The sequence below is a fragment of the Astyanax mexicanus genome, chromosome 11, assembly GCF_023375975.1.
Source record: "Astyanax mexicanus isolate ESR-SI-001 chromosome 11, AstMex3_surface, whole genome shotgun sequence".
In the NCBI taxonomy this organism is placed as follows: Eukaryota; Metazoa; Chordata; class Actinopteri; order Characiformes; family Acestrorhamphidae; genus Astyanax; species Astyanax mexicanus.
In genome coordinates this window covers 40042799-40065614 of record NC_064418.1, presented here as the reverse complement: position 1 = coordinate 40065614, position 22816 = coordinate 40042799, and the positions used below count along the sequence as shown (strand labels likewise).

General features: G+C 39.7%; 2 protein-coding genes across 6 annotated transcripts in view; one reads left to right on the top strand and one right to left on the bottom strand.

The window, feature by feature from the left end:
• Nucleotides 1-471: 471 nt before the first annotated feature.
• Nucleotides 472-22816, top strand: part of tns1b (tensin 1b) — a 358347-nt gene continuing 336002 nt past the window's right edge. For 2 of the 5 annotated variants that reach the window (XM_049484878.1, XM_022680177.2), the window contains exon 1: nucleotides 473-845. In XM_049484878.1, coding sequence (XP_049340835.1) covers nucleotides 738-845 — 108 coding nt within the window. In that variant the 5' untranslated portion in view covers nucleotides 473-737. Of the gene's footprint in view, nucleotides 846-22816 lie in introns of all 5 variants that reach the window. The other 3 variants (XM_049484886.1, XM_049484880.1, XM_049484879.1) reach the window with 2 other exon arrangements.
• LOC103038890 (gastricsin-like) lies at nucleotides 13318-21108 on the bottom strand. Its single transcript, XM_022680179.2, has 9 exons — nucleotides 20999-21108; nucleotides 20735-20855; nucleotides 19891-20008; nucleotides 19270-19388; nucleotides 18290-18477; nucleotides 16283-16399; nucleotides 16015-16162; nucleotides 14812-14910; nucleotides 13318-14642 (listed from the first exon to the last, which is right to left on the bottom strand). The coding sequence occupies exons 1-9, from the start codon at nucleotides 21052-21054 to the stop codon at nucleotides 14490-14492; spliced, it is 1119 nt and encodes a 372-aa protein (XP_022535900.2). The 5' UTR covers nucleotides 21055-21108; the 3' UTR covers nucleotides 13318-14489.

Sequence of the window (22816 nt, the reverse complement as noted above, 5' to 3'; positions counted from 1 at the left end):
TTAGGGACATATCGCCCACCCTTAATTTTAACCATAAATGTTTTATTTGTGTCACTAGTACTTTTTTTGTTTCAGATACTTATTTAAGATGTTTTTGCCTTTTTTCTTTTATATAGCTGCAAAATAAATAATTTTATAACTCTTTTTTATAAATATTCAAAGTCCAGTTAGAATAGTTTATCCAAAACAATTAATTCAAAACAATAAACCTGTTTACAAATAAGCCACTTTTTACTTTTTTTCACGTGTTGAATGTTTACATTAGCACCTGTAGAGTGTATGAGAGAGCGTGGACGTGAGTTTGTTTGTTGTTGTGTGTGTGTGTGTGTGTGTGAGGAGGGAGCAGTGCTGGGCTGAAACCTCACCTCCTCCTCCTCCTCCTCCTCCTCCTCCTTCTTCTCCTCCCTCTTCCTGCAGTCTGGAGGCGTGTAGAGGGAGAGAGGGACACCCTCCTCCATGGTAGTTGTAGTAGAGGGAGAAGCTGAGGGTCGTGCTGTAGAGACCACCTCCTGTAGACAGAGAGAGACACTGTGGGGACATGCTGAACGCACGCGCAGCAGCTGTGAGGAAGTTTTCCAGCGCGTGAGTTACAGTGTTACCTGTTGCTGCTGCTGGTGGTTGTGCTGCTCGGTCTGGTGGCCATTTCTCTGTGAAGCTCTGTGCTGTGGAGGCTGCTGTGCTGCTGCTGCTGCTGTGCATGGGTGCTCGAGGTGCTGCCCTGTGCTGAAGCAGGCTGGATGGGATGCACGGTGAGCTTCATCTGCTGCGAGGACGACTTTCTGCAGATGCCTGTGGATCTTCAGCATGAGGAGAAAAAGAAAGAAGAGAAGAGGCTGCTGGGAAAGGTATGTGTCGCTGGTATTATTCTGGAGCTCTCTGGTGTGAAGTTGACAGTGGTATTGTGTTAGGGGCTGTTGGAGATGGAACTCACAGAAGTGTTTTCAGCGCAGGTGGGTGGATGGGTGGGCTACACCTTTAGAGTTGGGAAACAACTTCATAGATTATAAACAGCTATCTCTGTGCTTTCCACTGATAGTGGAGGGGTAATTGCAGTGATATCTGCTGATGTTGTCAACCTGGTATACTTCTGTAACCTACACCTACAAAACAGACCTGAGTTCAGTATGTCTAATAAATTTACAATACTGTTCAGATGGTCTTAGATGGTTTAAAATGTATTTGATGGTCAAGAACACCATCCAAACTGGAATGGCTTTCAGTTAACAGCTGTGCTGAACTTAAAAGTTAAATAACCTACTTGAATGTCTTGCCCTCTTTATGTTGTTTGAGAGCATCAGTTTTAAAGTTGCAAAGAGGTAGAGTTGGTTTACAGTGAATAGCTCTATTTGAGTAATGATCTAATCTATATGATGGCAAGAACTACTTAAGCATGTAATAACTACTTTACTAAGTAAAGAAAAAAATATTTTAGGTAATTTAGGTCAGTCAGCCTAAAAAAATTCAAGAACAAACTTTAAAAGTATCTTTAAGTGCAGTCACAAAAACCATAAAAAATGTGATGATGAAACTGGCTCTCATCAGGACCCCCACAGAAAAGGAAGACAGAGAGTTCCCTCTGTAACACAGGATAAGTTCCTCAGAGTTACCAGCCTCAGAAACCACAAGTTAACAGCTCTCCAGATAAGAGACCACCTAAACTGTTTGCTTAGTCAGGTACAGGTAGATCATGCATGTAGACCATATAAACCATCAATAAAAATATCAATTACAAAAAAAAGAAAATCATACCCTATAAAAAGGTCAAAAGCAACAATGGTCAACCGTATTCTTCCAGCAGGATTGTCTTGTTATTGTTTTGTTTTTTTGCTTATTCAAACACAAGCACCTTGAAAAGTGCTTGTGTTTGAATAAGCAAAAAAAGTGAAAACACTGAATAATTTATACCAAACAATGATGGTTTATTAGAGCAGCAACACAAAAATACATTTAGGGTATTACACATTTATACATATATATTTTTATTTTTTTTATTCAATATTTGGATTAGTTCAAGTCAATCAAGTCATTATATTGTTATATATATTTCTACCCTAATCGTACTCAATTCTCTGTTTTGTGAGTTTGAAAAAGACTTGATTATAACGTTATTGAAATAGGAGACATTCTGAATATTAATTTGATCGTAGGTTAATATAGAACCATGTTTCCATACCTCTGGCATTGATTCCAAACTTTTTATTCAGTAGTGTAACTGTGTATGATTGGTGCAACTGCTGCATGACATTCTCATCTGGCTGTTTTTAAGGGGGACATCTGTCTTGTAGGGTGGTCTGTGTGTGCTGATGGGGGTCAGTTATAGTGGCTATGGGGGAGTTAGAGGGGATGGCAGGCGCAGGGGTAACAGGCTCTGCATTGTGGTCCCAGTCTCAACCTTGGACCCAGCAGCCGAGACCCAGTGTGGAATGTGACTGCATCCACATGGACTGAGAACAGTGTGACATATTCTCTCGTATTGCTGTGTGAGCTTTCATAAATTAAGACTGATGACAATGAAGTGAACACATGAACATCCTACCTGCCAAAAACATGCCAGTTTTGCCACATATGCGTAACATTATAGGCTATGAGCTGGAGTATTGATCATGATATAACTCCTATTACATGTTTTACTTAATTTAAAATGGATGTTGAGTTATACTGTGTAGGGAAACATGAAAAATATCCTGCTTGGTTATATGGATCTTCTTCACGGTGGATTACTTGCTGAATATGAATTTGCAAAGCAGTTGTTTCCAAACTAGTCGATAAAGACCCCTGGTGATTGATATTTTCATCAATATCTTTTTTTTTTTTGGCATTGAGAAATAATGTGTTTGTTGAGCCGTTGGTGAAAAGCAGCAAGTCACAATTCACTTTATTCTCCAGGTAACAAATACATTCAGTTCAGTGTGCATTAAAATTATCCTTCAAGTTACAGTATTAATATGTTTAAAAGGGCTATAGTAAACTTTTTCTGCACCAGAGTTTTAGGGAGTTTTAGCACTTGTGCTGAATAAATGATTCTGTACTCAGGACCAATTCTGAGCTAGCCTAGGGGACAAGAGGAACTTTTCTCCGAGCTGTGGATCGATTATGCAATTCCATTTGTCTGTTTTCTGAGAGAATAATTGCTGTTTGCTGTTGTTTTTCTATTTTACTCGGATTAAAACACTCATACAGTAAGGAACAGCAGCAGGAGCTCCTCAGATAAAGCGCTGTTTTCATTTCTTTCCAGGTACTCTAGCAGTACGATGGATGAAGCAGTATACCACCCAGTAGTGTGACACATATGTTAAAATTCAGAAACACACATCTTGTATTGTATTGCAAGTAAACTTAAACACATTTGCATTCAACCTAATGCCAGGGGTGGGCTGGAAGAATCTAAAACCACCAGCATTTGAGCTGTGGAGCAGTGGAACTGTGTTCTTTAAAGTGATGGTGCTCCATCTAGTACTTTTTGAGTGATCCTTCAAGGTCCTTACCTCAGTAACCCTCTTGTTGACGAATACAATCAAATACTCACAGCAAAGCTCCACATTTTGGTAGAAAGTTAAGACTAAGTTGAGCGTAAACTGTGTGAGTGAACCATTTACCCATCTCCCATTGCGCTTCTGTCCCCAGCACTTTGTGTAATGCTGTACTGTTGCGAATTAACGATGTTTCGACAATGAAATTTGTAGACAACTAATTTTATTAATAAAATAATCAACATTGTCGATTATATGGACTAATTGTTGCCGCCTTAGTTTGAGTTATTCATTTCTAGCATTATTTTACTATCTATTAAATATTTGGGATCAATTATGGAGCTGATAGCTAACAAATTGAAGAGTAGACCTACATACTTACATGTGATCCCTCGATCGAGGTTAAACTAAACAGGTTTAGCTAATTACTGTAATTTTGAGACTGACCTTGTTTATCCCCCCAAAATCAACCTGCTCTGTAATTATAGGCAAACAGTTAGTGCTAAATGGACCTTGATAGATAGTTTTAGACTTTTAGCTCTAAAATAAGGGGACTAGGTGCCATTAATCTTTGCTGAGCATGTATTGATCCTATAGCACTATTTTGGCCACCCATGTAGCCACATGTTGCATGCATACAGTATATGTAGTCTGCGGTGGGCTGGAGGAGTAGTCAGCCTGCAATTACTTGCTTACCTGTAGAGTCATTTAGCTTGTCAGTGGGGTGATCACCTTCAGGCTTGTTGGATTGTGCAGTGTGTATATGTGTGTGTGTGTGTGTGTGTTTGCAACTTTCTCCTGTTATTAGAGCTGAGGCAGCTGTGTCCGTCAGGCTAAACACACGCAGGCTGTAATGATCTGCGCTGCTTATAGTGAGATCTGCCCTGATGATAACAGTCAACACCAAAAACAGCCCACATGTCAGTTCAGTCAAAAAGGCCGCCGTGAGGCCTGAGCAGCCTGGCTTTGATGGTAGATGAGCCCACGTGAGACAGCCCCTTAAAGGAATGTGCTCTTGCTTCAGTCTTTTATTTTTCATTCTTGCATTGTGTCCAGAGACTGAATGTTGGCAGAATGAGCCGTTTTAACGCTACATTAAATATAAATATGTGTGTTAGTTTTGGAAGGTGGGCTAAGGCTGATAAAGCCTGGCTCTGTTCTGCTGTATATATTAGGACTTGTGTGAAAATGCCAGAAAATTTCTCTTATTCCAGACCACCCGAGATACCATACATCAAACAACGTCCAATAGCACTGCCAGCATCGTTCTAAATTAGCATAGTCATTAAAACATTTATTTCATCCGCAGTTATGGTATTACAGTAAGTCATTCTTTCAGAATTTAGCTACACATGCCTGTTTTTGTACCTTTTTAGGATGAAGCACAATGATAAATTAGAGCTGAGTGACTTTGTAATAATATGAAATCTTTATATTCTTCAAATATATCAGCGATTCTCCAGTATCATTTAAAATTGTTAAGTTCTTGCATAACAACTGAAAAAAGACAACTCTTGTTTAAGGGTATCAAAACCATGCAAGCACAATAAAACAAAAACAAATATGCAGAAAAATGCTGCATAAGACCCCAAAAACATCATCCCCACTGTCAAACATAGAAGTGGAAACATTCTGCTTTCGGGCTGTTTCTATGCTCAGGGTACAGGAAAACTTCACCGGATTAAGGGACTGATGAACAAGACCATGTACTGTACAAACTTGAATGAGAACCTCTTGGCCTCAGCCAGAACACTGAAGAAGAGCACTGTGGATGGGTCTTCCAGCATGACAATGACCCAAAACATACAGCCAAGACAACAAAGAAGTGGCTTAAGAAGAAGCACATTAAGAACATGGAGTGCCCTAGCCAGCCTCCAGACCTTAATCACATAGAAAATCTGGCATCCTTTAAACCTTCACGATTTGGAGATTTTCTTAGAAGAAAAGTGGACCAAAATCCCATCTGAGATGTGTGCAAACCTGGTGCCCAACTGTGCTTGCCAACAAAGGTTTTTCCCCCAATTACTCAGTCAAGTTTTGCTTGAGGATCAAATACTTAATTCACTACAGATTACAAATACAAATTAATGTAGAACCTTTATTTTTTATGGATTTATTTGTTGATGTTCTTTCTTTCTGTGGTATAATAAACCTACCATAAAATTATTGACTGTTGTGTCTCAATAACTATTTTTTATATATATATTTGCCCACTGTATATCGTTCTGTAATAAATAGTCATTGTGATAGGACTGCATATATAAGTATGGGGATAACATACATTATTATACATTATTGTAAATTATTGTATCATATCCTGTAAGATGTATGCTTTACCATAGTAGAGTAAAATTATTTACAGACTCACCTGTCTCAAGAATTTTAATTATTTTTGTTATGTATTTTGTAAACTTTACATCCCAACCCTCTTTTTTATATATTGTCACTGCAAAGTGGAAGTTCTTTTTTTAAACTCACCTTTCAATGGAATCAATGCAACGTTAAATGAATTTAATGTCTATTTTTAAATAAAAAGTTTTTTTCAAGTTTTGTATCTTTTATCTTGTAACCCAAGAGAAATATGTTTGACCATGGTTTTGAGAAAAAAATGAAAAATGCAGCTTTTGTAAGGAACACTTTACAGAAAGTACAGACCATTCTCTTTACTCTGACACTGTACGTTAGCCTGTGTGTTAGTGGGACACACACTAACACACTTACACACTTACACACTCATCAATCAGCTCCTTTTGGCACTTTCAGCAGCGGAGCGCTGATCTTCAGAGGACGCTCATGCTCGCTTTCATCCTTCAGAGGAGAATAAATCTCACGGCCGCAGTGGCGCTGGGATTATGGAGGGGTTGGGCTGCTGGAGGGGCGGGGGCACAGATTCCAGGGATTTGCAGGACCATGAGAGAACACACCTGTAGCAGGTAGTTCAGGCCAGAGAAAGGAGTGTTTGTACAGCATGTATATTTATCTGACTGCTTCAAACAGTGCAGGGTGAGCTTACTTAATCTATGTTTTTTACAGCCTGGTACCACACACACTTTCTTAATGGAACCTGGACACGCCCAGCATTTCCGCTTTGAGACTTGCCCGGGCAGAAGCGTGGGGTTTAATGTGTTGCTGGTTGTGATTTGAGAGTGCAGGATAGGAGGATTTGTAAATTCTAGGGCTGGTTCATGTTTGCTCTTGAATAATCAGCGTAGTGAAGCTCAGCTTTGGCAAGATGCATGAGGTAGAGCTTTTTAGAGTGAAGATTTACTGCCATGGCGTGCTTCTGCACATGTTCCACACCTTGATCTTCTTCCTGTCTGCAGGGGTTGTCATGCGACTGTAGGACTGATTGTGTTTTTGAGAGAAGGAGGCAGTTTATTGTGCCCACAGGTCTCTTTTCCTCCAGAAGCGATATCGTAGATGTGCTGGAACACATTCCATCCTGTCAGAGAGTCTCCCCCATGCTTTGTTCTTATCTCTATAGTCACTTACAGTGCAACTCTCTGACTGTGTGATGGATACTTCAGTAGGCACAGACCTCCCGCCTTCATGTGGCTGCCTCTGTGCCAGAATGCCCTCCTGGGTGGACCATGTTTATTACGAAATCTCTCAAATGCAGATTTTATACATCCTAGTAAAACAACGAGATTATTCATCCTATCATTTGTCTTTCTATCAGCTTCTTTCTTTCTTTTTATCAGAATAATTGGGTGAAAGATAGGTGTGTATGATGTGGACAAAAAATGTGATGTATGATAACAATGTTGGATATCCCGACATTTATGCGAAATTCATTTAATTAAGTTTCTACAGGTGCATCTCAAACAGGTAGAATATCATTGAAAAGTGAATTTATTTCAGTAATTTAGTTCAAAATGTAAAACTTTCTTTTATTATTAATGATTATGGTTTACAGCCAATGAAAACCCAAAGATTAGTGTCTCAGAAAATTAGTATATTAGTATATCATATAAGACCAATTGGTACTTTTGGCAGTGTGGAAAGAGTTTCAACTCCTGCTGGAAAATGAAATCCGCATCTCCATAAAAGTTGTCAGCAGAGGGAAGCATGAAATGCTGTAAGATTTTGTGGGAAAACACTGCACTGACTTTAGACTTGATAAAATGCAACACAGTGGATCAACACCAGCAGATTATATGTCTCCTCAAATCATCACTGACCCTCAGTAAATTTTGCTTTTCATTTGTAAATCAAGGGAGCAGAGTCTGGAGGAAGAGTGAAGAGACACACAGTCCAAACTGCTTGAGGTCTAGTGTGAAGTTTCCACCAATCAGTGATGGTTTGGAGAGATATGCCATTGTTGTTTGCATCCACTGTGGTTTAGGGTTTAATTTTAAGTTTAAGTTTAGGTTAATGTTAGGGTTAGGTGTAGGGTAAGGTTCTATTTAGAATCATTTACATTCAACATAGGTTTAAGTTGCATTTAATAGACATTCAATTAAATGTCAGTTGAACGAGAGTTAAGCCATAAAATGGACCATCCAAGTAAAGTGTTACCCGATTTTTCTTCCACCCTGTTAAGCTGGGAAGGCTGAGTGTGTATCTGCCCTTTACCTGCCCTCTGTACACCTCAAAGCCTACCTGCAGACCCTGGCGTGTTGTGCTGAGGCCTGCTGGCTGCACTGATGACGTGAGGAATAGTTGTGAAGCATGGCTTTGGCTTGAGTACAGTACTGCCGCCCAGGTGTTATTGTTCTCTTTCTGTTTGCAGTGGTTTAGTCTTTCAAAGTGAACATGGGTGGAGGCACATTGGGCCGTGGAGAGGAGAGCTAGGGCGGGAAGACATCTCTGCGTGTGAAGAGCTGTTTTTACCAAGTGTTTGACACTGAAAACACCTGGGTTTCAGGTCTCCCCCGCAGCAAATGCGGGCCTGCTACTCTCTGTGACTGTGGAAAATGAAAGTGTTGCACAATGTCAGGCTTAAAGGAAGAAGAATGGGGGATTTTTTAGCTTACACGCTTAATGAGGGTGTTACGGGTATAATTACATGATTATAATGTACTGAAACTTACTGGATTGTTCAAATATCCATCCAGAAAAAAAACTTTTGACTATGAGTTCATTTGCACTTTGTGTTTTGTGTGAGTAAGCATCTTGCATGTGTGAGATAGTGATGTGTTTGTGATTATCTTGTTTATTATAGTTCTTATTACACTGTTGGTACTAGTTTATTTCCAGAGAACTCTCGTACATTTAGTGAAAATAGGGATACAATACTTGGCCAAAGCCAAACCCCAGTATAACATTGCCTCCATGTCTGCTCTATTGTTCGCAGTCTAGCCTGCGATCAGTAACTCTCTGATAATAATGATCAATCAGGTCTACTCAGCACATTGGCCAGTTTTAAATCAACGTTGTGACTTTCTGCAGTCTCCATAAAAAATAACTTTTAATATAGTACTGTTAGTGTTGAGCGGTATACCGGTTCTTTCAGTATGCTAGAGGGAAAAATAAAACTGGTATGCATTTTTCACATACCGCCATTCTGCTAGAGGCGCTGCAGAGCCCCATGTAGAACAGCACCACCAAAATAGCAGATACAGCTTGCTAGCTAACACTAGCCATTTAGCATACCAAGCTAACACACGCTCTGTGGAGCCTGGAGAAAAAAAAATAGAACAGCACTTTATCTGAGGAGCTCCTGCTGCTGTTAATCACTGTATGTGTGTTTTTATCCGAGTAAAATAAAAAAAAAACAGCAAACTGCAATTCTTCAGCTGTTTGATTTATTCATATTTATTCATATATTGTGTAATTTTGTGGGACACATTAAACCCCATAGTAATCAAAGCCTTCTAATCAAACCAATCTAAAAGTCCAGCCATGTATAAAAAAAAAATAAAATAATGAAAATACCATGATATAATGTGAAACCGTCATAATCTTGAAAAATACTGATATACATTTTTTTGTTAATACTGCCCAGCACTAGGTACTGTCTAAATGCAATCAACCATGGCTCAGATTCATGAAGCACCTGTGTGCTGGTGTGCATGTCCTCATTATATATTATCACAATATTTAAAGAGATTTAAAGACAAAATGCATCATCAGTGGCAGATTCTGCTATTCAAATATTCTATCATGCCTTTTTACACCCTCTGTACTGAAATGTTTTTTTTTAAGCACCGATGAGATCCTCAGTATTCTTACTAAAGCATATCGTCTATACAATAAAAATATATATCACTGTACAATAAGATATCGATATGTCCCCCAGCTCTAGCCCAAGTCTGTATACATGATGAACTTGGACTAGTTTGTTTGTCCTCAGTGTTGCCGTGCACTGTGCATTGGTGTTCCACCCCTTTCTGGAATTATCTGATAAGGTATGTAGCGCAGGGAGAGCTGCCCACGATCCCACCCAACATTCCAGTGTCCTGCTGGCTGGTGGCAGACAGTGTGGTTTGTGTTCAGGGGCTTTTCAGCTACTCCTCCACGACGGACTTCTTCAACACTCCCTCTCTACTGCTGCTGCTGAAGTATCAATGCTGAAAGAACTTTATCTGACCCTGTCTGGCAGCTCTGCTGTGGAAAAGATCAGCAGACAGTCTCTACACAGTGTCTTGGCATAGTTGATCAGGAATGCTAATCTCAGAGACATGCATATCTGTGCTTATCACACATTATGAACATTTTGAGGTTATGTACTGTATGTGGTGATGAAAGGGTTTCTGTGATTTAGGAAAATAAAAAAATGTAGCGTAGATAAGCTCTGAATTTTTTCCGGGGAACACTGTAAGGTGAATCTTGCAAACGAAACTACGCTTGACTTGGTATGAGATAGATGGAGTCAATGGGTGGTGGTTGATTTAATCTGAAGGAATCTAAGGCTAGATTAAACTGTATTCAGTTACTCTACAGCAGATTTGACTTACAGTTGACTAAACACACTGTTTGTGGGCAACTTGGAACTTGTTTTTTTTCAAGGACTTGTAGGCATATATGTGCGTTTTTGACACTGTATCATGTAAAACACCAGTAATAAGTAGAAGATGTGAATTTAATTATAAGGCAATCAACAAAACACATATGCAGTATTTTACAATGCATAAACATTTCTGGATAACTGGCATCCTGCCTGGAATAAAATCCTTTTTTTATCAGTGTACTTAAAAAGTAGAGCCCCATAAATGAGCAAGTGGTCAAAAGCCTAATGACTTCAATCAGACCATAGTGTGGTGCAATGGATAACACTACTACCTGCCAGTGAGCTACCCTATCATATGGAAGACCGGGGTTCAATTCCTGCTCTGGGTGACCATGCTACTCTACACCAATAAGAGTCCTTTGTCAAGACTCCTCTAACATTATGTTGACCCACTTCTAACAAGGAATAACCTTGTTAGTCGCTCTGGATTAGAGCATCAGATAAATGTCGTAAATGAATGAAATGAATGAATGAAAGCTAAGGTAAAAAGAAAAAATGCGCAGTATAGAGGTAAGCAAAAAAGATTGAGGTCATGTAAATTGTAAATTGTATATTGAACGATAAGTCAATAATGTAGTTTTTATGATAGGCCTAGTATGGATAATATATTAAGTTCAAAATAATTTAGATATATGATTTTAATGTCATTGTTTGAAAATAAATCTTTCCATACACACTGCTATATTAAATTGTACAGCTTAATCACTGTAGTTGAATATGCACTATTATAAGTTAGCATGGAGTTGTTGATGCTGGTCATTGTGACTATATTCGCACAACAGCAGTATTTTAGAAGGGTCTACCACTTGACCTGGGGAAAGAAAAATGAACGTGCTTCCAAAACTCTTCTTTTGTCAGTGTAAATGCAGGCATATTTATTTAGATTTGGATCATGAATCTGAAGGCTGACAGAGCTCAGCTCAAGGAGCTGGTTATCATTTATCATCACCAACCCCTGGTCTGGATATAAAATGTGATATTTTATGAATATGACAGAACTTTGATCTTATGACAGTTGACCTTATAAGAAAAAGGAAAGTTGGTCGCTCAGGCTTTAAAGAATGAAAAACAAGAGTCTTTTTGTGCTTGAAGGCTGAATGACAAGGCTGAAGGCTTGAAGTGTTTGAGGTCCCACCTCTGCACCCGGTTCCCTCTGGGTTTGGTCGGAGTACAGTTGTTAAAAGGAGATTCAAACCCCCAAAGGTGTTATTGTTTCGCTGTGCCATTTAGGAATCAAAAACAAGTTAGAGTGTAATAGACATGAGATACTCTTTCATTAAGTCATCTGTAAAATCCTCTAAGCTCTCTGTGCCTTTGAGAAAAGAGGCAAGAAAAAAAAGAAAAAGAGCCTCTTGCCTACAGTTACATATTACAGTGTGAGGGTTAAGCCGTTCTTACAGTGCAGTAAATGGCAAGAGTGACAGCACAAAGGAGCGTGCGCATCGGGTTTCTGCATTAACCGTGAGATAGAAGAGCTCATTTTGGCGATTGGCCGATGACATGTTTGACTGGAGTCGAAGAAAATTACAGGCCAGGCAAATGTCAGCCTTTCTCCCTGATCTGAAGTGATGTAATTTGTGTTTTAGCTGAGTTAGGCTTGTTGTTTTCTCTTGTAATAAAAAGCGAGCATGCTCTGAGCTAACGCAAGGCTTTGGGTCGTGGTCTCAGAGGGCCGTCTGGGGCAGCAGTTCCATGAATGGCATTGTCGGAGAGGCTTTGCGAGGGTTTTGCTTTCAGGACATTACTGACTTGCTGATGCAGAACCCTTCTCACAAAGGGTCTGTCAACAGAAGATAATGGGGTACAAAAGACATTAATACAGTCACTTAAAGCGACTTTAATTCAGCGGGCTTGCCTTTGAGGATAAAATGACTGTCCGTGAGACAGATTAAGAATGGGGGTCACTGTATTTTTTTCCCAGAGTTACGGTTGTGTGCCTTCTTTTTGTGCAAGAACAAGGCCAGGTTGGCTTTAACACCTCTTTGGCCTTTAGTCTGCTGCACGGGATGGACATAATATGCTGTCTTAGGCTGCTTCCGTCCAGCTCTGTGCCTTTGTGCATCGATGAATGCGGCCTTTATGGTGCATTTTTGTTGACACTTTTTCCGCTGGAGGGATTTCCTAATGCTTGGCTAGGAATTGTGCCGTTTGCACTTGGCAACCGGGAACTCCTACGAAGTCTCGGCTCTTTGGCCTTTGTGGGATCTCAAAGGCCACGGTGGAGATGGACGGGCAGCAGCGGTCTCATAGGGCGCATCACATTTTGACTGATATGCAGCTTTGTTGCTGTTTGTGATCATCCGTCTCAAGCAGCATTTCTCATTCGAGGAGAAAACGGTGGAGTAAAGAAGTAATTAGTGCTACAGAGGAGCGCGGCCAGACAGGGCTGTCCAGGTCGGACTCCAGCATTTTCATTTTGAGAGAATGCTCTTTCTCCGGGGTGGTAATAAATCCCCTCTTTGACATGCTGCATTTACTCTGAATACACACAGGAAGAAAGCCCCCATTTTTTCTTTTTTTCCCCCTTCTTCTTCTTCTTCTTCTTCCATTTAGCAGCTAATGTTGTAACAAGCTGAGACAGATCAGTCTGGTTGGCCTGTTCATACCATTTCAGAAAGGATAGGCTCGCACTCTTCCACGTTCTGTGGAAAAGGAATTTTCTGCTTATTTACAGTGAAACAGCAGGTCTCAGAGGCCTGTGAGAAATACCTAGGCAAGGTAAAGGAATTTAGACATCTAAGGCCTGTCCTAGAGTTCTGGAAGTTACTGTATGCTCATATATCTGTCAGTGGGATACGAGTGTCCAGAGTATATCTTACAATACGTGAAGATCCAGGAGACAGACCATGAAATCCACTTTTTTGTATTACTCATGAGACAGCAGGACGCATAAAGTGTTGCTTAAAGAGTTTTTTATTGAGTTTTCTTTTTTTCTGTCTTTTTTGAATATGCTAATGACGGTTGTGCTGTTTGCATTCTGTAGCATAATTAAAAAAATTGTGTTCAGCAGAAGCCAGTCTGTTAATTAAAATGCATCCAAGAACAAAACCTTGTCTTTTACTGTGTAGTAAAATATTTCCACTGCATGTTGACCTGTTCACTTCCTGTTCACTGCAACTGTATTTTGAGGTGGGAGCTCTGGTTTTGAAAAATTGAAACAGATGCCAGGTAAAAACGGGTTGAGAAATATGTTTTTACCTTTTTTGGTTTCACATTTTTTTTTAGCTAACTGGTCCTTACATAGACTGGTCACAGATAGATCCAAATAGATCTATTGAAACTATTACAAATAAATACATTGAGCTTAAATGAATTAATTTGCTTTGGACCATAGTAGAGTGGCCAGCATCATTTGGCTTTTTACCAACATGCAATAAATATTTCAGCAGGTATCAGTTCGATAGTTTCGATATCATTATGCATCCCTAGTGTAGGTTGTGGATTGTGATGACTTAAGATCCCTAATCAATTTAAGCTCCATAAAGGTTTTTCATTACTTGTTTTGGCTGCTATCGTTAACTTTGCCCAGACATGCCTCACTCTACCTCGCTCTGCCTCCAGTCTAGTTATGTCACGTGAGTACAGTCTGCAGGGTTAAGAGCTCCCTCTGTTGCTGCACTTGGGAAAAGCAGTTATTCACAATGTTGTTGTAGCTTATTGTGAAAACTAACTTAATGATAAAAATAATATTTATCATACAGTCCTAGTAAGTACCATGGAGTGGAAAAGCACCGTTATTGAATGTTAATGTAAAGAGATACAAGATTTTGTAGTTTCAAGAATATTCTAATTAAAATCTTAGAAAAAAGGTGCTACAAGTAGTTCTTTGAGTGCTTTTTTAAATAGCTGTGTGTGTAAAATTTGGGCAGAAGGTCTAAAATCCTACACCTGATATTTATATAGGTTATTTGTCAATTATGTAATGTTCCTTACACTGGCATGGTATTTAATAGAACCAAAACAGGTCCTCTATGGTAGTTCCCAAAGAACCATTAGTAGCATCTCTACTTTAAAAGCTGTTTGAAAAATCATCAGATAAAAGCAAGCAGACATATAATTGGTTAACTCTAAGCCAAGGTGGCGAAGCCCACGCGTGCTCTTCCTTGATCAAACACGGAGTAGAAATTTCTGATGAAGACGTCGCCCAGGATCCAGTAGGGATGGCCGTCTCTGGATTTCTTACTAGACGCCTTGATGCCACTCTTGCAGTGAGATCCACTCTGTTCAGTCAGAGAAGAACAAGTTAGACTACAATTTACAATAATAGCTTTTCCTCTTTTGAGTGACCTCATGTATGCTCACTTTTATCAGTGATTAACTGCTGCTACGTACTGTAGGTCAACAAAGAGCAGCTCATTATTTCTCTTTCATGTTGGTTGCCACACTCACCTGTAGTACATATGCAGACGGTGGCAGATGGAGGTGAGCTCCATTCATGACGAAGGTCAGCGTGGGAAGGCTGTCCACTCTACTGCAGTGAAACGTGTACTGGAAGTGGTGCACAGACACAGAAATGAACCGCAGAAGACCAGTGCATGAAGTGGTACTGCCATAATTCTTAGCAGTGCATATGTTTACAGATAAAATCCCACTCTTCTTTAACAAAAAGAGCCAGTCATCTTGCTGGTCATGCCTTAGGCAGAGGAGGGTGGACAATATTATGGAGGTAATGTGAAAAGCCTAGAAGTCTACAAATGTCTGTTCACTTGGTGGCCATCTCTGCAACGCCATCAGGCAGTTATTTTCAGTCACACAAGACTAGTATTACATAAGACTAGATTCTAATCTCTGTAAATGAGGCAAGGCCTTTGATTTTTTAGTTTAGCATGGGAGCTTTTGCCCACTACCACCACAATATATTTGTAACCAGTAAGCTGATTTGTTTGTTGAAGGGTTGGACTGTATCTATACGCAAGACAAGACAAAATAATACTTGTATTGGAATCACAGATGGAATTTGGCCAACGCCTTGAACTCATGCACTATGTGCAATTAAATGCACACACAGTGTCATATGTTTGTGCACCAGATTCTGGTCCGTTTAGAGCATTCCCACCAAAAAATAGGTTGTGGAACCTGAAATTGAGTTTGTTCCCACAAACTGAGAGACATTGTATTGTTGTCTTTTGTGACGTATCCTCAGTTCCACTAAAACAGATTTAAATGCTGGCTGGTTTGCTGGAAAGTACCAAGGTTCCTATTAAGCCTGAATGGAACCAGTTTGAGAACCAAAGTTTCTGTGTTAACAGAGTGTAGATGTGTCCAGAGTGTTGAACCTTGCTCAAGGGCCCAACCATAACAGCTTTTCGAGCCTGGGTATGAATCCCACAGCCTTGTTATCAATAACCCGGTGAGCAATAACCACTGAGCCACCAATTCCCCCAGACCTCCATTCATATTTTACGAGGGATTGCTTTTATGTTCTCTCTCCATTCATAAAGATAGATGCCTGGTCTTATGTGATTTGTGGAATGGCAAAGATGGCTGCTAAGTAAATATACTTATCTAAATGATTTTTGGTTTTGGTAACCAGTCTTACAATGCATTTAATAGATGTTATAAACAATTGTGGTAGTAAGGAAATGGACTTACATCACCGCTGCCCCCACTGTGAGCCCCCAGCATGCTGTGAAGAGAGTGTACATACTGTGGAGGGCATTCCAGCATGGACGTTCCGGTGTCCACTATAGCAGTACAGCCATTACTGCACCAGTCAGTGGACCTGTGATTCACCTCAAATCTGCATAGAAATGAACACATTTCCAGTTAATGTTCTAGCTTTATATTCTTTTAAAGTTTTCTAGAGACACATATCTGGGGACAGAATTCGAGTTTTTCATAAAGAACTGTAGACACTTACCCCTCAAATACAATTTGCCAGTGGCTGTTTCTCTGAACAGGAATCCAGTTGATCTGGCCCTGATAGTGGGATGGGTCAGTTCCTCCAAAAACAACCTCACTGCCTCTTTGAGAATGCCTGACCAATGAACACAGACACAAATTTAGAGCAAATTGTCGCTGTCCAATGAAAAACAAGTATTGTTTTTTGTTCGGACTATAAGGGGCACTTAAAATCCTTTAATTTTCCCAAAAATTAAACCAAATAAATTGCTTTTAGGAGAGAAATCTGTGTAAATTTAAACCTTTGCGAACTTCGATGTAGGCATCCTTACAAGTGGTGCTTAATGTGCTATATCATCTCCTTATGTATAAATATAGACCAGAAAATAGATGTTCATTGATAGTAGGCCTGGACAATAATTCGATATCGGTATTTATCGCGATAAGAAATGTTTCAATAACGGTGATATCACTTTTGTGGTATATCGATATGTATTATGTACAGAATCTGTCACGGACAGGCGTTTTTTACTGGCGTCAGCTCGCCGCAGAGCCAAACACATTCAGCCCCCATAGCTGTGCTACCTCAGTGCGTGATGACGCAATCACACAGGCACGTAGCCAGATAGGCTAGGCTAGGCTAGGTTAAAATGGCTAGGCTAGGCTAGGCTAGGTTAGGTTCAGGTCCGCTCCGCTACGCATCTAAAATGTCTCGAAACGGAGCCGGGACGAGCGGATCCAAGGCTAGGGTAGACTCGGTTCGGTCAGCCGCTGTTTCGCTCGCCCATTCGCGCGTCCGCTCGCTCATCCGCGGCTCCGCTCGCTCGTCCGCTCGCTCATCCGCGGCTCCGCTGGCCCAGCCGCGGGTCCGCTCGCTCATCCGCGCCTCCGCTCGCTCATCCGCGGCTCCGCTCGCCCAGCCGCGGGTCCGCTCGCTTGCCGCTTTGCTGCAAATTGTGCCGGTGAGTGGAGCCGACAAGCAGCGTAACGTTAATACATCTAATCTGTTCCACCACCTCAAGCATCTTCACTACATACAATATTTTCCTTATACTGACTGAAGCACTTTAATAGATTATGTTGAAACTAAGTTATTTAAAGTTTATGAATCCTTTAGGTTTGTTTATTTGCCGTTGATATCATGTTGAATACCTCTTGTATTCTGGCTGGTGCACTTTAATAGATTATGTTGTCACTAAGTTATTTATAGTTGAAAAATCCTATAGGTTTGTTTATTTGACGGGAAAATCTTGTTGCTTTTATGTATATAAAGGCTTCTTGTATTATATATCCTAGTTAAAACACTTTTGTTTTAATCTGTTAAATTTGTTTACAATGAATAAGAAGCTCTGCCTCTGTTGTCATTTAAAGTTATTTTTATTTGTAATAGTTATATAGGCTTATGTTTGACAGGGATGTCATGTTATTATTTTGCTATATGCAAATAAAATTGAGCATTGATTTATTTTGACTACTTTTATTTCTAAAGTATTAAAGTTTTTGTGAAAGGAGGTTTCAAAGACTTAAAAAACATTTTCATACAGTAGTAGGTACAGATTTCCATTAGATAGATTGATACAAAAAGTGCAAATACACAGTTAAATAATAATTTAAATTTGCAGTGCAAGCTGCAGAGATTGCAGGGATTCTTTTTCTGAGGCCTTCAAAGTATTTATCGATATCGAAATTATATCGTATCGACCGAAATTTAAGGAATATATCGTGATATAAATTTTGGCCATATCGTCCAGCACTAATTGATAGTGTGCCTTTTTGTCCAGTGCGCTTTATATTCTGAAAAATACTGTACCTCCAAAACAGCAAAGATAAAACCTGTAAAAATTATTTAGTCCTGTTTTTTGGTTGGCCCAAGCCAATTGAACACAATGTGTTTAAATTATGTGTCAAACAAAGAATCTCCAAAAATTGAGACTTGTTTTCAATTAGACAACAAATTCATGTTCCTGTCTGTATACCCGATGCTTTCTGAATGTAATGATATTAAAATACAGGCATTTTAGTTTACCCAGTCAGGTAGAAAGCAAACATTGGTTCCTCAATGAGACCCTCTTTGATCATAGTGTCCACAATGGTCTCATCACCAGGCATGTAGGCCAGTCCCATCAGTCCGTCATGCAGAGGTTTAGCGAAGTGACTTCCAGGCTCAGTTTTACTCAGGCCAATCTTCTGATTTTTCACTTCCAGATTACCCATCTGCAGGTATTGGAATAATGGTTAACAAACATATGTCACACTGACTTTTGAATTACACTGAATAATTTGCTAATACATGCCAAAAGTTATGGGACAAGAATTGGTCTTGCTATTAGTTCCCTGGAAGTTGTGTATGTGATTTCTGTTGATTGTCTGTTTGCTTGGACATTTGTAACCAGATGCCACCGATCACGATCATTACCACCCTCTTTGCTGTCAACTGTAATGCCTTTTACATTTATCCATAATATTTTTTACAAAATATCCATACATTTATTTCATAACATTCATAGATAGTTAGTAGAGACTTCGATTAGGATATAAACCAAGCTTTGACAATGTTTAACCCTAGGAACTCTTCGAAAAGATGAGTGTTCATGAGTTTTCTGTGGTTTTTACTGATGGTGGTTCAAGCCAAGCTGTACTAGAGGCTCTAATGGCTCTTGGTGCCAATCTGCCCTTTTATGATGTTTTCCTGGTACACATGTGATACTACGGATCAAGGAATTTTAAATTAAGCCGCTTTCACAACTTAAATAATAATATTACATGTACCATTCATCTTGTACCCACTTTCTTTAAGTTTTACTTAAACTCAGCTTGCTGGCCATTGTTCATCTTCACTGACAAGATACCACCTCACAGCTTATACAGGTGTGAAAATTCTATTGCCATCCCTTTAGCTAAAACTTGGACAATGATCGATTTAAATACTGCTATCCCATGACTTTGAATATGTCAGTAAATTTAAAGTGTTTTAATAATGATAAAAACAAAATAACATTGACTCACTGTGATTGTATCATAGCCATAGACTCCAGTTAGACTCCCAGTACCATAATGGATGGAGAATGGTGTGTTGTGGGTGTGGTATGTGTGGGAGCTCCTTGGGTTGAACAGAGGGTGGCTGTCTGCAAAACAAAGCAGGAGTTACCCCATGGAAGAGTTAAATCGAGCTGAATGCATGCGCAATGCACAAGTGTATCGCCCAACTGTAATTAAAGCTCATGGCCCATATTGTCATCCTAATCCCTGTTTATAGAGAGAACGTGGGGCACCATACGTAACCTGATCTGCAGATCTTAATCGAATCAGGGCTGGCTTCTTTATGCCTGCCATGTGGCTGAAATGCCATTTAACCCCAAGGAATACCTCACATTCACCACATAACCAGACTTCATTCATTTGCAGTCTCTTATACTGTGCTTTTAATCTCAGTTTGTGTTGAAAGAACAAAGCAAAGCAATGCATTGTTCACAGGAGAGGATCTGCACTTAATCTACCAATCGTGACATCCTTGAAAAGATCATAGCGGATCCTTTAAGCACAATTATGCACTGTAATAGCATAGCCTTGGTTGTTTAAAATAGCAATCTGGACCACTGGTCCTCTTTATTTTAGTTTACTACTCACGGCAGGCGCTGCTCTTGCAGTAGACAGAGTTGACCCACAGGGTGCTGGAGCCAGTGTCAAAGTGGACGTAGAAGTATTGAGGAGGGCTTCCCACACCAATCTTTCCAAAATAGGCCATCTGGACATGATGGAGAGAGAAATCATGAATTGATCATAGGGATTGGTAACTTCAACTGTGTTAGATAGCAAGGATGAGCATCATAACATGCTTCTGGATTAAGGACTCATGTGAGATCATACAGGAGAGAAGTTGTTGGGTTTATGGTAAATCCAGCTGCAGTATGTGCATACTGTTCTATCTTTTATTGCATATGATAATCATATATAATTCATAATTGGAATAAAAATTGATTGACATCTACACACCCAGAGAGAGCAAGGCCAATTGAGCACTCTCAGGGTACCAGCAGCTAACGGCAAGCTGCATAATCGGGATTCATACCAGCAATCTTCCTGTGACTGTGTCCACTCACTGTCCACTCAGAGACATAAGCTAAATTTGTTGCTGCACAGTTGACATTGTTGGTCATTCTTTAGTACTTCCATCAGTGGTCATCAGGACGGGGCCTGTTGGTGGATTATTCTCAGTCCAACTAAAACATTGAGGTGTTTAAAAACTCTGATAATGAGCCACCAAATAATACCTGCTCTATAGTGGTCCTGTGGAAGGATAATAAAGTATATAAAGAAAAATAATGACTAATTTCTGTAATTATAGATCTACAGAGCTTATGTATGATATTGATATAGTATTGAAACTGAATTGATGTGTCCTTCATCCCTGAATCCAAGGTTACGGTTGAAGTATCATGACTTAATTTGACACTAATGGATAAAAACCTACATTGTTTTGGTTGACCAGGTCTTCTGGATACACTTCATTTGAGCTGTACTGGGAGTATTTCAGGATTTCCTTCAGGAGACCCCGCTCCTCCATGATGTCCTCCTTTTTCACTAGAGGGACTCTGGACACAAAACATTGTCAAAATGGTTACATATATTTTATTGCAAAATCTATTCCCATGAGCTGTGACAATTTTGATACCTAAAAAAAAAGACATTTTATTTTTCTTGTTAATCTCGGCTGATCACATGTTGTTCTCCTTACCTGATGAGCCCCTCAGTGACAGCCAGACAGACCAGGCCGAGTACCAAATACTTCATTGTCCCTCCTTTTCTCTTCTACGCACACACTTGCACACAGCAGGCAACTGAACCAGAAGTATTTATACCCAAACCTTATCCAACCCCACGGCCCTACATTCACTTTCTACTTCTGCTCTCCAAACACTTCACACTGATAAGGCTGATATCAAAACAATTTCAGCAGATTGTGTCCAATTCCATGTTTGCTTTGTCAGCGCTAATTAAGGTTAATTGTATTTTTCTTTCCTTACATAACTCTCTAATCTAATGAGATTATTTGATACGGTTCCATGTTAAGACAAATTTAATTTTCTTTTATCTGGGACATATTAGGTTACATTTAGCTTATCACTGACACAACCATTTGGCACTGTTATCTTAAAGCTTATCACCATGTTTTCAGTCATTGAACGTCATTTTCTGACTTATCTGGCAGTTCTGGCTGTTTTTGTGGCACAAGGTCAAGTTTGTTCTCATACAGGCGTTAAAGGTTTTCAAGATATAATTGACCAGCTTTGCACATTTGCATCTCACGTGCTTGTAAAGCCTATCCTCTGTTGTAATGGAATCCATCAGCCACAGGACAACTGGACATTCTTCAGCATTGCAGCTGGAACTCAGCCACACAATATCAGTTAACTCAAACTTGGTTACAGTGGTGCCTGAAAGATTGTGGAATTTTCTTAGAATTTCTGTAAAAATTTGACCTAAAACAAGTTTTAAAAAAGTCCTGAAAGTAGATATGTAAAAGAAAATCAAGCATACAAGACAGAAATATTGTACGTTGTTCACTGTAATTTTCACACTATAAAGTGCACTTAAAATCCTTAAATTTTCCCAAAATTGTCAGTGCGCCTTATAATTCGGTGCGCTGGAGCACCATTAGCATTGCTAACTGCTAGCACTTTTGCTGTTCAGAAATCTGGAAATCATCTGGAAGCTTACGGTAAATAAAATGAAGTGCTTCACTCACAAGTTATTGGGTTTATGGTAAATCCAGCTGCAGTGATTGCATACATTTCTTTCTTTATTGCACATGATAAATCATACATAATTAATTATCAGAATAAAACTTGATTGACATTCATTACAAGATGATTACTACAACCCACCCAGAGAGAGGAAGGCCAATTGCACTCGCTCAGGGCTTCGTCTGCTCATGGCAAGCTACATGACCTGGATTTGAACCAGCGATCTCCCGATCATAGTGGCAGTACTGTATATTATACTGGATCATAGTAGCTTAACAGTATATTTCTATTTAACTGTATATTTCAATTTGATTTTATTATTCTAATCTGTTGTAAATATTGTTCTCTGCATACTAGTGGGAACCTGCACCAAAGTTTTTAACTCATGTACACCTGTACTTGTAAGGTCCTGGCCCTGTTTCCTGTCTGTCATCGTGCCTGTGTTGTCCCACGTGACCCGTGCCCCTGTGTTCTGCCTGTGTTTTTCCACTCACCTGTGTTCTTTTGTAACTCCGCCCCTTCGTCCCAGGTGTTTCATGTTTCCTGTGTGTGTGCACCTCTATTTAAGGTCCGTGTTCCATTTCCCCGGTGTCGATCCTTGTACGTTTTTACGTCTGTTAGTGGTCCGTGTGTTTCCCCAGTTTCCTCAGTCCAGTTTTCAGTTATTCCCAGTAAGTGTATTCCCGGTGTGTTTTGTATTTGTTTTCTTGAATAAATCCCGTTTATGTTTGCATTTGCGTCCGCCTCCTCGTCCTCCCTGCACCCCGCACCCTGACAGTACTCTCTGATGTGGCAATAAAAATCTTGAA

Coding starts and splice junctions, on each gene's coding strand:
- LOC103038890 (XM_022680179.2), bottom strand. CDS start 21,054: ATGAAGTATTTGGTACTCGGCCTGGTCTGTCTGGCTGTCACTGAGGGG. Junction 16,163..16,282: donor TGGCAAATTGTATTTGAGGG/GTAAGTGTCTAC, acceptor ATTTCTATGCAG/ATTTGAGGTGAATCACAGGT. Junction 14,643..14,811: donor CGTCTGCATATGTACTACAG/GTGAGTGTGGCA, acceptor CTGACTGAACAG/AGTGGATCTCACTGCAAGAG.